Source organism: Trichoderma aggressivum (assembly GCF_033847375.1).
Source record: "Trichoderma aggressivum f. europaeum strain CBS 100526 chromosome Unknown scaffold_023, whole genome shotgun sequence".
Classification (NCBI taxonomy): domain Eukaryota; kingdom Fungi; phylum Ascomycota; class Sordariomycetes; order Hypocreales; family Hypocreaceae; genus Trichoderma; species Trichoderma aggressivum.
The window spans coordinates 538,188-551,784 of NW_026946389.1; the positions used below are offsets into that span (position 1 = coordinate 538,188).

The 13,597-nt window shown below is 54.4% G+C and overlaps 3 protein-coding genes across 3 annotated transcripts; 2 read left to right on the forward strand and 1 right to left on the reverse strand.

Moving 5' to 3' along the window:
• Positions 1-8,423: 8,423 nt before the first annotated feature.
• Positions 8,424-9,677, reverse strand: Triagg1_6174 (uncharacterized protein; the record flags this gene model as incomplete). Its single annotated transcript, XM_062900769.1, has 2 exons — positions 8,424-9,558; positions 9,658-9,677. The coding sequence occupies 2 exons, from the start codon at positions 9,675-9,677 to the stop codon at positions 8,424-8,426; spliced, it is 1,155 nt and encodes a 384-aa protein (XP_062755031.1).
• A 194-nt stretch (positions 9,678-9,871) lies between these two features.
• On the forward strand, positions 9,872-10,593 carry Triagg1_6175 (uncharacterized protein; the record flags this gene model as incomplete). The annotated part of the gene is made up of 5 exons (XM_062900770.1): positions 9,872-10,001; positions 10,063-10,181; positions 10,307-10,353; positions 10,417-10,445; positions 10,511-10,593. The coding sequence occupies 5 exons, from the start codon at positions 9,872-9,874 to the stop codon at positions 10,591-10,593; spliced, it is 408 nt and encodes a 135-aa protein (XP_062755032.1).
• Positions 10,594-11,587: 994 nt separating this feature from the next.
• Positions 11,588-12,839, forward strand: Triagg1_6176 (uncharacterized protein; the record flags this gene model as incomplete). Its single annotated transcript, XM_062900771.1, has 2 exons — positions 11,588-11,789; positions 12,043-12,839. The coding sequence occupies 2 exons, from the start codon at positions 11,588-11,590 to the stop codon at positions 12,837-12,839; spliced, it is 999 nt and encodes a 332-aa protein (XP_062755033.1).
• Between the last annotated feature and the right edge of the window lie 758 nt (positions 12,840-13,597).

The window sequence follows — 13,597 nt, forward strand, 5'->3', positions numbered from 1 at the left end:
GCCATGTCCTACGAGCCATACAGTCCGAATCGTCATTCCAACGGCTCTTACACGGATCTTCAAGATCTCACAAGGCAGGCCTCATACAATTCTTACGATGATACCAGCTTCGGGACCCGGCGCGACGGATACCACACGCCCAGGGGTGGAGGCTCCCATCGACCATCTATGGAGGGAAGCCACATGACGCCGTCACCGTTACGCGAAGCGATGGATGATGTGATGCAGCAGCTGGATCGCTTAGAAGGCATTGGAGGTCGCGAGGCGGAGTCGCCAGAGAGGGCGTTGGAGCGGACGTTCGACCCTTGGTCCCCCGATTCTTTCGACCTAGTAGCACCGCAACAAAGACAAAAGCAACGAGAGCGCATTAGGCCGCTGACGTCGATAGGAATAGCATATGACGAAGGTTACGAGACGTGGAGTGGGAACTCTTCACACAATGCATCGCAACAAGGTGGACACCGCGAAAAGCCCTACGACCCCCATCTGAGCAATTACGTGGAGAGGATGGAGAAGCAGATCCAACGAATGCACCAACACAGCTCGAGTATGCCAGCCGTGGTGAACCATGACGATGACGACGAAGACGAAGACGAAGACGATAAACCCCCACCCCCACCGCCAAAGGGGCATCCTTATTCACGCCCAAAGTCGTCCACTGGATCAACTGTGGGAGAGTTGGTTTCCATGGACAAGAGGACACGAGGACGAAAATCGCCGTATGATAGAGTTGCGGGTATCGAGCGCACCAATACGACCAAAACGACGCAAACCAATGCGTCAACCGGTAATCAGAGCAACAGTAGCTCTTCGACCCAGAGTACAAACAGGACCGTTTGGAGCGGCGTCTCTGCCGGTGGTTTCAGTGCGACAAGCGCCGGAAGCTTGGCTCGGACAGCCCACCGTGCTCAGAGTTCGTTTAGCATGCGCAACGATGAAGGGGACCGGCCCGACTCGCCGTTTACTGGCGTCACTTACCACAGCAGTCATGCTAGCAACTATGCCGGAGGTGGCAGCGGAAGTGGGTTTTCTCGGCCGATATCTCAGGTTGGCATTCACGAGGATGGCACCCCTGGATTGGGTGGACTTGTTGCGCCCAAATCACCAAAACGAAACATCTTCAAGAAGATCCTCGACTCAGCCAAGACGGGCGTCGCTAGCAACCGGGGTAGCATCGCCGCCGGCCATGTGCCCACTGTGAGATCCTCGCCCTTTGCTCGCCTACAGCAGCCCCATAATGTGGCACCCGGAGCCAGCATGCTCTCGTTGAGCGGCGCTCGCTCCAGACGCGATGCCGCCAGGGAGATGGGCCTCGGCGCTGCCATCGACTGGGTCCAGGTCCGCCGAGATGTGAACCGCTCCAATTCCGTCAGCAAGATCGAACGGACGGAGCGAAGGGAGCGCTGCCAGATGCAAGACCACCCCACACTCAATCCTGTCGATGAGCTCTATGAGGGCATCGAAGGTGACGAAGGGGCGGACGGCATGCCCGTTCATAAGCCAGAGAATTACCACATGATTAATCTCAACCAGGTGGACAAGAACTCCCGTTTCATAAAGGAGCCGCCTCAGGGGACGACGGTGGCGACGCTCGCACAGACTTACATCTGCAGGCCCTACCGGAGCGATCTACAACGGCTTCGTGCGATATTTACTTGGGTCGCAGAGAAGATCACCTGGGAAGAAGATTTCGAGGGCGACGCCGACACCGAGCGAACCATCCATGCAAAGAGGGGCTGCGCAGAGGAATATGCCTGCCTTGTGATGGAAATGTGCTCTGCCATTGGGCTGCACTGCGAGGTTGTAAGGGGTTACTTGAAAGCCCCGGGCGACATTCCAGACCTGAATGTGATGCCCAGACCCAACCACTGGTGGAACGCAGTTATTGTCGACGATGAATGGCGCATGATTGACACCTGTCTAGCAAGTCCCTCGAACCCCAAACGTGCCCTCTACTCCAGCGTCTCCGGATCCTCGGCAGACACTTGGTGGTTCCTCACACGGCCGACTGAGCTGTGCTGGACGCATGTGCCGGAGCATCACGACCAGCAGCACATCGTGCCCCCGGTGGCCTATGACACGCTACTCAACCTACCATGCACGTGCCCGGCATATTTCAAGAACGGCATCGAGCTGGTTGACTTTAACACTAGTCTGACCAGGATAGAAGATCTTGAAATGGTCCACATCAACTTTAATGTGCCGAGCGACGTTGAGATTGCAGCCGAAGTTGAAGCGCGAGCACTGTCAAAGGATCACGATGGCGATCTGTTTGAGAACGGTGATATCATTAAGAAGAAGGCGCTGGCGCAGGCTGAGTGGTTCAATGGCGTCAAGCGCTACACAGTCAAGGCGCTACTCCCTGGTGACGAAGGCCAGGGCATGCTGAAGGTCTATGCCGGGAAAAGGGGCTTGATGCAGAGCATCAAGGACATTCCCCATCCTTTGGCCTTTACTCTACCCATCATCCACGCGGGCGAAAATCCGCCCTACGAATTTGTTACGCGACATCCGACGCCTCACGCACAGAGGCATGATATTTATGTTGTCCAACCTCAGTGTCAGCAACTGGCTCTGAACAATACCTTTGTCTTTGCTATCAGACAGCACCCCAGCTCCATCACAGACGGGCCTCTCACACCGGCGTCGAATCCCGGGTCGACCAGCCCAATTCCCTTCATCCGGCCATCCTCGGCGATGAGTGTCAACGCGTCCAGCGCGAGCGGGTCGAATCCCAGCTCGGCCAGCGGGACCGTTGCGGGAAAGAAGCCCGCCAAACTGGCCATCCAGACCCCGGGAGGCAAGATTCTTCGTCTCATGAGAAAGGAGGAGCGCAAGGGGATCAGCGTTGGATCGCGGACTCCCGACGAAGAGATCAGCGACGGCGGCACTTGGGAGACGATCATCAAGTGCTCCGAGAGGGGCGTCTGGCGAGGTCTGGTGCTGGCAGACCGCACCGCTCGATGGTGCGTGTTTGCTGAGTGGACATGTGTGTAATGTTGATATTCTCGGTCCCCCTTTGGGGTCTTCCACATTTTTTCTTTACGCAACAAAAAAGTGTGGTGATTTTGGGCGGTATATGGTGCATATGCATGTCACGGCGTTTAGCTACGATTTGTTTTTTTCTTTTTCTTTTTCTCTCTCTCTTTTTTGTTTTTTGTTTTTCTTCTTCTTGATTTTTGTGTAAAGACCACCAGAACGGGGTCCGTTGTCACGCGTTTGAAGAATCATGTTGTTACGCTGCAATGTATGTCATGTAACTTACCTATGAAGCTTGCGGCAAGCAGAAGCCGTCCATCAGACCACACTACAGGTACTATACCCAGGTAACTACCTAGTTATACCTTTGTGTTTTAAATCCTGTTTTAATACATGCACGCAAATACGCCTACCAGTGTTCCATGAATATCACAATTAATGTCTCGAGAGTGGTTTGTTCAAGCCCTGCTAGCCCTATTCCGTAGAAGTTTGCTTTGAGCTGACACTCGCTCCAACTTGATAAAGGTAAGCCCTGCATTACTTCGTACAGGTACTTGCAATGCCAGGTACGTCTATAAAACGCAATCCGGTTCAGTCCCTACAGTACGTACATTAACATGATTGTTGTCAAACTAATACCATCCGTTTGTTCTGCTAATCTTTTCCGAGTAATGTATTTTTTTCTCTCAATTCAAATAGCACTAAAACCTATGGCAACACTTAGAGTCGCATCCGGATGCTGTCAAAGCACTTCCGGATCTGCGCAGTACGTGTACTTGGTACCGGTACAAGCGGCCCGCCAAATCGAGCTGGGCCAACCATGTGATAGAACGGCCTTCTGGCGCGCGCGTTGATTCGCACAGTGATCCCTCATCTGCTCAACCAACTGGACCTGAGCCGCGAAACTTTGCCAACGTTCGAGCCGGAGGGAGCCAGAAGGGGGGAAACAAGAATCCCAGATTTTTGCCTTTTCCATTCCAATTTTCTTTTTACCTTTTTTTTTTCTTTTTACCTCCGCGACGCGCGATCACGACGATTGGAAGAAATACGAAACAAGAAAAGGCCCTGCTTCACAGCGGTTTCCGGGCTCGACGAGAGACAGAAAGCACGCGCGCCGCTTCTCCGAATGGCAGCGCGCTGATTCGAGCGTCGAAAAACGAGAGAGAGAGAGAGAGAGAGAGAGAGAGAGAGAGAGAGAGAGAGAGAGAGAGAGAGAGAGAGAGAGAGAGAGAAAGCCAATGAAGTCGACGAGGCGGAAAGCATGACATGAGACTTGGCTGCGCAGGGCTTCATTCTCCCACCAGCAAGACCAGCGGCAGATGCTGACGGTGCGATGTCGTTCCGGGGGACGCTGCCTTCGGGACAGGCCTTTCCTGGCCAGGGAGACCAGCAGCAGCAGCATCACCACAACCACAATCACCAGCAGCAGATGTACGCACATCCGGCTGCGGGCTATCACTTCCAGCAGCAGCAGATACAACAACAACAGCAGCAGCAGCGGCAACATAACCAGCAGCAGCAAGCGGCGCTCCACCATGGCCAGCAGTCCATGTATCCCGGCGCCATGGGCCACGAGCAGCAGCAGTTCTACCACCAGAGCACGCAGCCTCAACCTCAGATGTACATGCAGCCGCAGCAGTTCCACCAGCCGTCGCCGTACGGCGTGGGCTTCAACGGCTTCGCCAGCTACGAGGGCGGCGGCCATCACCTAGCGCCGACGGGCCAATATCTGCCGCCGAACAACGTCTGGCAGCAGCAGCAGCAGCAGCAACATCACCAACAACAACAGCAGCCCATGACGCAGCAGCCCATGCAGCACCAGGCTCTCCCTCACCAGCAGTTACCGCCGCACCAGCAGCCTCTCCAACAAGTTCACCAGGTCCAGCGCCAACAGCCGCGCCATCAACCGCCTCCGATATACCATAACCACACACCCTCGCCTGCGCCCTCCCTTCCTCCGCAGCCGTCGCCTATACGGAGCCAGCCGCCGCCGCCGACTCGACCGCCGTCTAATCCGCAGCCGATACAACACCAGTCGCCTGTGCTTCAAGTGGCACCCCAACTCCCGCCACAAGTTCAACAGCAGCAGCAGCATCAACATCAACAACAACAGGTGCTGCAGCAGCACCAACAACAGCGACAGCAGCAGGGAGAGCAGCAATATCAACACTATTCGCAGCCTCAACAACCCCAACAGTCTCAGCAGCTTCAACAGCCTCAACAGCAGCAGCAACAGCAACAGGAACAGGAACAACCACAACCACAACCACCTCAACCACCTCCGGTGCCGTCGCAACCGCAGTCGCAACCGCTACAACAGCCGCAATCGCAGCCTCCCATACCTCAACCAAGCCAGATCGCTGAGCAGCCCCAGCAGGATCTGTTCCCCGAGCCGCCGCAACCTCCGCAATATGTATCTCCTTCAGACCTCCTCCAGCAAGAGCCGGTGCATTATGTAAATCTTCAAGATATTCAGAGGCAGCCCTCGATCACTTCCTTGCCTATATCAACGACGACAAGTTCGCCGATTGTCCCTATTACCAGCCAAGAAAAACCCAAGGAGACTATCATTGTCAAACCGCTGTATCCCAGCGCGGCGATCAAGCAGGAAAAGCAAGAAGACGATTCTATTGCGACTCGAGTGTTTCAGCAAGTTCCCGACGCCCGTATCAAACGCAGCCCGCATTCGTCAGTCACCAACTCGCCTTCACTATCCATGAGATCCCCCAGCATCACCAAAAAGTCGCCCGCAGTGACACCCAAACCCCGGCCCGTGAACACGGCGCCTTTAATGATTGCCATTGCGGAAGAATGCCTCGAGAAGGCGCGTAACGCCTCACACGATGTGGCTATGAATCTATGTGCGAATCAAGTCGACGAATACCAAGAGCTGATAGCGACGTCATTATCATGTCTAGAGGCTGCGTTGCAGAGTAATCCCCAGCTTGCGCCGCGGGAAGAGGCGCGCGTACGATTAAGATACGCTGCTCTGTTACAAGAGGAGACGGAGAATTTAATGGAGGCGGAGACGGCTCTGGCAAAGGGCATCCCACTTTGCGACAAGGTGAGTCGTGAGATTTCGATCCGTGTTTGTTCGTAGAACGGCCAGCTAACACGAAAGAAATAACCAGCACCGCCTGTTTGATCTTAAGTATTGCATGCAGTATCTCATGCTCAAGGTTCTATTCCAGAGAAATCACAAAGCGGCTTTAAAAGCGGTAGACGGTCACATATCTAACTGCGAAGTGTAAGTCATATTTCCTCCCCCTGAATACCGGTCAAAGCTGACAAGCATATCTAGATTCAAGCATGTGCAATGGTACTATGCGTTCCGCTTATTGAAAGCTTCCTTTTATCTTGATATTGGAAGCGTATCAGACACGGGCGCCCTCGACAACATACGAGCCATCCAGAATGTCGCCAACACCAGAGGCGACACCGCGCTCTCTGTCCTCGCCTCGCTAATAGAAGGCTTCACCCTCCTCAAGACGACCAAGGATGGCAACATGGAGAAGATTCAGGCCTGCATCGCACAAGTGGCCAAATACCAATTCGACCCATCGGTACAGATCATACAGCTCACCATGCTAACCTTGCTGCTTGAGGTTGCCGCAAGTCTGCACCACCAGAATCCAGACCATACGGCTCAGAAGCTGCGGCAGCTGCAGGTGTGCCTGGACGATTGCGAAGAATGGCATAATGTCAAGTCGGACTTCCTCGTGCCCATCAAGAAGGAGTCTTCGGCGGCCAGGACTGTGAGCGATGATACCCAGGCTATTCTGCGGCTGGGCGAGGGCGAGGGCGAGATGGATTATTTGGTCATGACGTTTATGACAAAGATGGAGCTGAGATCGCTCGTGTACGTGCTTATTATAGGATATTTACTATTCTACCCCCGTCTGTGGCCACAGAATTACCGACGGGAGGCTAACAATCGGTGTAGATTTACCATCAGCGGCCTGGCCAATTTCCACAAGCCTTCTTCACAAGGCCGCAGATCAACCGAGTTTTGGAAGGAAGGCCTCAAGATACTCGAGACCTGTAAGTCTGCCGCGCATACACTATTACTTGCAATGCATTTTGCTGACTCCTGTTAGGGGACGCTTCAACAGCTGGTATACCTTACGGCGCCCCCATCCCCTTAAATGTGGCGATTAAGCAGCGGGCCTGGCGGATAGAAGCTCAGGCTTACCTGACTGTTCTCCTGGGATTGGTGGCGGCAAGTCACTGTCAATGGGCAACGGTCAAGCAAATGGTTCAGAATCTCGAGTCTTTTGTTTCTCCCTCGACGCAGCCCACTGTGAGATTGCTCTCAACCTATCTAAAGGGGGTATATTACCAGGGCATCGGCAGCCTCCAAGTCGCCGTCGGTATCTTCCTGGACGACCGTTTCAAGGTCCACCAGCAAGGAAGCACCGGGATCAAGGCCGGGCAGCAGGAGATTGCGCTGCTTGCGGGGCTGAACAGGCTCTGGATCATGCAGCACCCGTCTTGTCGAAACGACCAGGAAACCTTGGATCTCATCGAGCAGCTTCAGCCTCACTGTGCCAACCACAACAACATCGATCTCCGGACTGCCTGGCACAACGTCATGGCGGCCCTGGTGACGGATCCCCCTCAGCAGCTCAACCAGCAGAAGCAGCACATCCACGCCGCCATGGCAGGCTCCAAGGTCACTAGCAATGTGCTCGGAGCCGCCGTCACGCTGTGCATCATGCGCAGCCGCTTCTTCGAAAACGTCATCGGCGAGCAGGCACTCAAGAGCGCTCGAGCGGCAGCCAAGCAAGCAGAAAGGAGCGGCAACGTGCTGTGGCAGAGCGTGGCCGACGGCATGCTGGCGCAGTCGTACGAGGTGCAAGGACAGCGAGACGAAGCCAAACAAGAGTGGGACAAGGCAACCGAGGAAGCCAGAGACGCGTTTTCCCGCAGCTTGTGAGAAGTTGTGTTTCGTGTAAAAAGGACCAAGTAAAGATATAATTGTTTTGCGATTCATGAGTCTTGTACAGGGGGGAGGGGGAGTTTAAAGGGTTTGACCGGTGTTTTTTTATTCTTTCCTTGGTTTTCCTCCCGTTGTTTCACTAGAACATGCTTTTTTTCCTGGCCCAGAAGGGAATTTGGATGGCTTTTTATACAGGGATCCTGGTATATATGAAAGATTAAAAAAAAATCTGTACGATACCTGACCAGACAGATCATGGCCATTATTATACTTGGGAGGGAAAAGGTCGTGGGACACTGCTAGATGAGGAAGAGTCCTCAAGGGCGCTGTTTTTAATATGGTTTCCTCCTTTATAATCCCCAGAAAATTAGAAGTCTGTAGTAATTGTGCGTTTTCATGGCATTCTTTTGGCCCTCCTCTTACCTGATTGAAGTTACTGTCCTTGCTACTTGAACCAGGTATTATTTACCAGAATGGTGTATTAGGAACGGATATTTGGCTTGTCTCATCGGCGGCCAAAGCCTGGCGGAGGCTGGAATCCAGGAGGTGGCATGAATCCAGGAGGCACCGGTGGCGTCCCTGAAGCTCCTGGAGGAGGCACCGGGAAACCAGGAGGCGGAACTGCCGGGAAACCTTGCGGCGGAGGAGCACCGCCAGGAGGGCCCCCTGAGGGAGGGCGGAAGTGGGACGGATGGAAATCCGCAGGGTTCGTGTATCCGCCCTGGATCTGAGGGGGCCGTGCAGGCAGGCCTGACGGCGCCGGTGGGAGAGGAGCTGAGCCTCGTCCGGCGCCAGGGAAGCCATTTGGAGCGTGGCCAGGACCAGCGCCATAAGGAGACGGTCCGCGTGGAGGAGGGGCAAAGCCGCTTGGAATATTCGCATGCGTGGGCGTTCCCATCATCGGCGGAGGTACTCCAGCGGGCATGCCGCCCATTGCACCGGAATCGAAACCAGCGGGAGCGGGTGGGGGTGCTGCGCTGGCGGGAGCGGGAGCAGCGGCCGCCGAGTTCATGAGGAAAGCCTGAGGGAGAGGCTGGGCCTCGGGAAGAATATTTCTTGACTTGGCCTGCGCAGCCAGGGCTCGCTCCGCCTGATCACCGTGTCTCTCTCCCTTTCCGTCCTTCTTGAAGGCGTATTGCACAGACACCTCCTTGCTGAGGATGTACTGCCCGTGGAGGTTGGAAATGGCAGCATCGCTGCTCTCGAAGTCGCCGTAGCTGACGAAGCCAAAGCCCTTGCTCGCGCCGCTGTCTTCCCTAGCAACCTTGGGAATGCTCAGCAGCGGGCCGAAGCGGCTAAAGGTGTCGTAGAGGATCTTCTCGTCGACCATGGCATCGAGGTTTCCGATGAACAGCTCGGCGCCCACCTCGGCGGCCTTTTGCTTGTCGGCGCTGGCCTTGTTGACGCGCAGCGACTTGCCGTAGAGCTTGATGCCGTTCATGACGTTGGCGGCGTACTCGGCGTCGGCAGGGGTGCGGAACTCGACGAAGCCGAAGCCCTGGTGGGTTTGGGTGACGCGATCTCGAGGCATGTGGATGTTGTGGATGGGGCCCATCTGGAGCATGATTTCGTAGACCATGGCCGAGGTCGCGCGCTCGTCGATGTTGCCAATGTAGACCGTGGCCTCCTTGTCTTGCTCCCTAGATGTTCTGGTCAGTTTTTGATTCGAGGCAAATGGCACCAATACGCGAAGTCAACGGGGGTTGAGGTTTGGGGGGAAGCTCGGAAGAGAAACGTACCAATGCCTGTTGACTGCCATTTTGACGGTTTGCAGGCCGGAGCCTTGCGAGAAACGACACGAGGAATAGAAGTTTGATGTTCGATGCAGGAATTGGCTCTCTGAATTGCGTTACGATTAGTAAATAGTGAGCAGAGAGGAAAAGAAACAGCTTCAATATCGTCGTCGCGTGTGATGCAGCTTAAGGATGAAGCTCGGAAATCTCAACCACAGAAATGTTTCGCCAGCAGCGATACAATGTACCCATGTATTCCCGCCAGACGGGGTTTATCAAATTAGCCAGAGTTGAGCCGGCACTGATTGGCGGGCGCTTTCCCGAAAGCAGAAATGACCGCATTAGTGGCGGTACGTACTCCTACATGCAGGCCTCGAAATTTCTTAGCAGGCGGGACAACTTGAACTGAAGAGCTTGGAAGCATCAATTTGCGCACTCGCATCTCCCAACGACAACATTTTCTGCCGTTCGCACCCGCCGCCCGACGACCGCCAGATTTCAAGATGTTTGCGCTTTCAGAAGAGTCCAAGGTACGAATACGAGGCGCTTCGAGAAGACAGAAAGAGGAAGACGGGAGAGACAGCGGGAGGAAGAAGAGGATGATGATGATGTGATGATGGTGAAGAAACAACCGGACTGACTCTGTCTACCACAGGAGCGCATTGCCAAGCTCATTGACGTATCCCGAGTCGCCATTCACTAGTATGGAATTCCCTGGTATTTCTTCTTCCCAGTGCCGTACGAGAGCTAACCGTTGCCATCTAGTGGCTACCTTCCTCTGATTCTCTACCTCGGTATGCGATCTTGAAGCGCATGTACGGCTTACGCCGGAAACTGATTCTCTCTCGTCTGGATTTAGGCTACACCCGCAGCGACCCCCGACCTTCAGTCATCCGGTATGCCGTTGCTCTCAAATCCAAATACACAGACAAAGGCCGCTAACAGACACAGCCTTCTCTCTCCTCTTTCCTAAACGAAAAAAAAAAAAAAAAAACACTCGGGCATGCGATGATGTACGATATACGATTATAATACGGCTCAAGGGACCGGGAAAAGGCATGCAAACAAGGAGAGGCGAACAGCCGGAGGGAAGCTCAATGTCCAGCATTCATCATGGCGTTTGGGTAATATGCACATGTCTTGGAAGAAGGCAGGGCAAGACAGGGCACGGGACTGGTGATAGAGTATGACGACAAGGTCGCCGAGAGGACGCAAAGGAGGACGCCGAATGCTGCCATGTACCAATAAGAATGTATTATCTACTGCTCCGTACTGTAATTGGACCAAGTAAGCACTCTGAGGATTCGTCGCTCAGTTCTGCCGCCCATCCATGTCACATAGCTGATACTGCTACCTTGACTGGAGTGACTATCCATCGACTCAGCTTGGCTACCTACCTATCTAACTCCCCAGTGACTACGGGAGGCTCAAGAATTACAATGAAATGCAGAGGAAATGCCCTATATCTACTGGTTCTTCACCATCACCACTCTTCTTCTCCAATGCCACTATCGCTATCTGCCGTGCAAGTAAGCACAGGGTATCCATGCGCCCGATAGCGCTTTATCTACCGCTTTTTATTCTATTCAAACTGGAACAATGTAACCCTTGAATTCTACCGTAAGCCAACTTGGAAAACACCAGGAACAAGCCCATCAGCCAGTGAGTTCTCAGTCAATTGAAACGCACCACCTCTTGATTGAATCCCAACAGCCAAGACACCGCAGAGCAAAAACAGCTTACAATTTCAAAAGATTGAATAGCCGAATCCTAGCGTCCGACAGCAAACAAAGAAAAAAACCCGCCCGCCGCTACCCGCCAGTGACCGGTTTGCCCATTACCGGCAACCGGACTGGACTGACAAAGAAGAAAAAAACAGGGACCGGCCTATATATACGCCACACAGTTTGACAAGGCAAAACAAAGGCTGTTCCACATGAACGAGCACTCGCCCGTCAACTTTGCGCAGGCCGACAATGTGACCGGACGCAGCTCCGATCCGAACAGCTCCATGCCCGGAAGCCGTGATGCCGGCCGGCTGAGTCCGGCTCTGGTCGAGTCGATTGCTGGGCTGAGCGCGGGCTCGATTGCGACGCTGGTTGTGCATCCGCTGGATATTGTCAAGACGCGCATGCAGAGTGAGTTGGTGATGTTTCTGTTTCTGTTTCTGTTGGTGGCTTGTCTTGGTTTCTCTTGGGAGGGTTTGATCTTGTCATATATGGAGGGGGGCGAGGAGGGAGTTGTGACGAGAGAGAGAGAGAGAATGACGGACAAGGAGATGGAAGAAGCAGAGAGAGAGAGAGAGAGACAAGGAGAAACAACTATACAACAGAAACAATCCTCCATCTCCCACGATGCTCCCGATAACTAACAGTTTCAAACCCTCAACAGTCAGCACCAGCGCCGCCTCCGCCGCCCAGCACAACCCCTCCATGCTCGCCATGCTGCGCTCCCTCTCCAGCAACCCGCGGCCCTTGTCCCATCTCTACCGCGGCCTCACCCCGAACCTCACCGGCAACGCCCTCAGCTGGGCCTCCTTCTTCTTCTTCAAGACCCGCTTCGAAGACCTCCTCACCCTCGCCCGCGGCTCCGACCGCCCCTCGCCCTCCGACTACTTCATCGCCAGCGCCCTCGGCGGCGCCGCCACCAGCTTCCTCTCCAACCCCATCTGGGTCGTCAAGACGCGCATGCTCGCCTCCGACAAGGGCGCAAAGGGCGCCTACCCGTCCATGTGGTCCGGCTTCCGCACAATCCACGCCACCGAGGGCTTCCGCGGCCTCTACCGCGGCCTGGGCGTCTCCATGATCGGCGTCTCCCACGGCGCCGTCCAGTTCGCCGTCTACGAGCCCGCCAAGCGCTTCTACTTTGCGCGCCGCCAGAGCCAGGGCTTCGACTCCGCCCGCATGACCACCGAGGCCACCCTCGTCATCTCCTCCGCCGCCAAGCTCGTCGCCGGCGCCGTCACCTACCCGTACCAGGTGCTCCGGAGCCGTCTGCAGGTCTTCCGCGCCGACGAGAAGTTTGGCAGGGGCTTCAGGGGCGTCGTGAGGATGACGTGGAGGGAGGAGGGCATTCGGGGCTTCTACCGCGGCTTGATACCGGGAGTTGTTCGAGTAATGCCCTCTACTTGGGTCACGTTCCTGGTCTACGAGAACGTCCGTTACTATCTGCCTCGTTGGATGTCCTGATCATTGCCCGGTTCGACGGGAATGTGGCTCCAGGGGGTGTCATCTTGTGTTTCTTAATGTTTGCTTCGTTTCGAGCTTGATTTGTCGGCGGCCGGCGGTTTTGGTAAATCAGCGTTTGTTCTATACGAAGAGCATAATTCGGCGTTCTCAGAGAGGGGGGATATCGCATATAGAGCGGACAGGTTGGAAAGATAGATGCGATTACTAAAATTGCTGTCAATTATGAAATAGACAATCTTCTTCTTCTCTTTGTTCAACCTTCTCACCACACACCATGTTCCATCAGAGAGAGCTAGATCTCATACACGAGTGTTTGATAACCACACATGTCCTTTCACAAAACCTTATAGATACTTAAAATACGCCGTCTGCAGAGCATGGCAATGACTGTATCCTCTTTTCCCTCTCTTCTACCTGCTCTGTGGCCAGAGCTCGCCAGGAAAACATGGCTTTCATACGCAAACAGTTTCTCACAAACAGCAAGAATCGTAGACGAGTCTACCAGGAGACAATCACAATCACACTTCAAACTGCAAATCAATCCCCCAACTTTCAAACTCAGATCAGCATCAAACGAATGTCACAACCACAGCCCAACTATCCGACTTGTTCCACCACTGACTCTCTCCAGGTCCCATGTCAAGCTGAACAAACTCACAACGGCAAGACTTGCTCCTTTCTTACCCATATCCCGAGTGGCAATGCCATACCAGGCCGGGGGGGGGGGGGGGCAGGCCACCACGAAAGCAAAATATTTA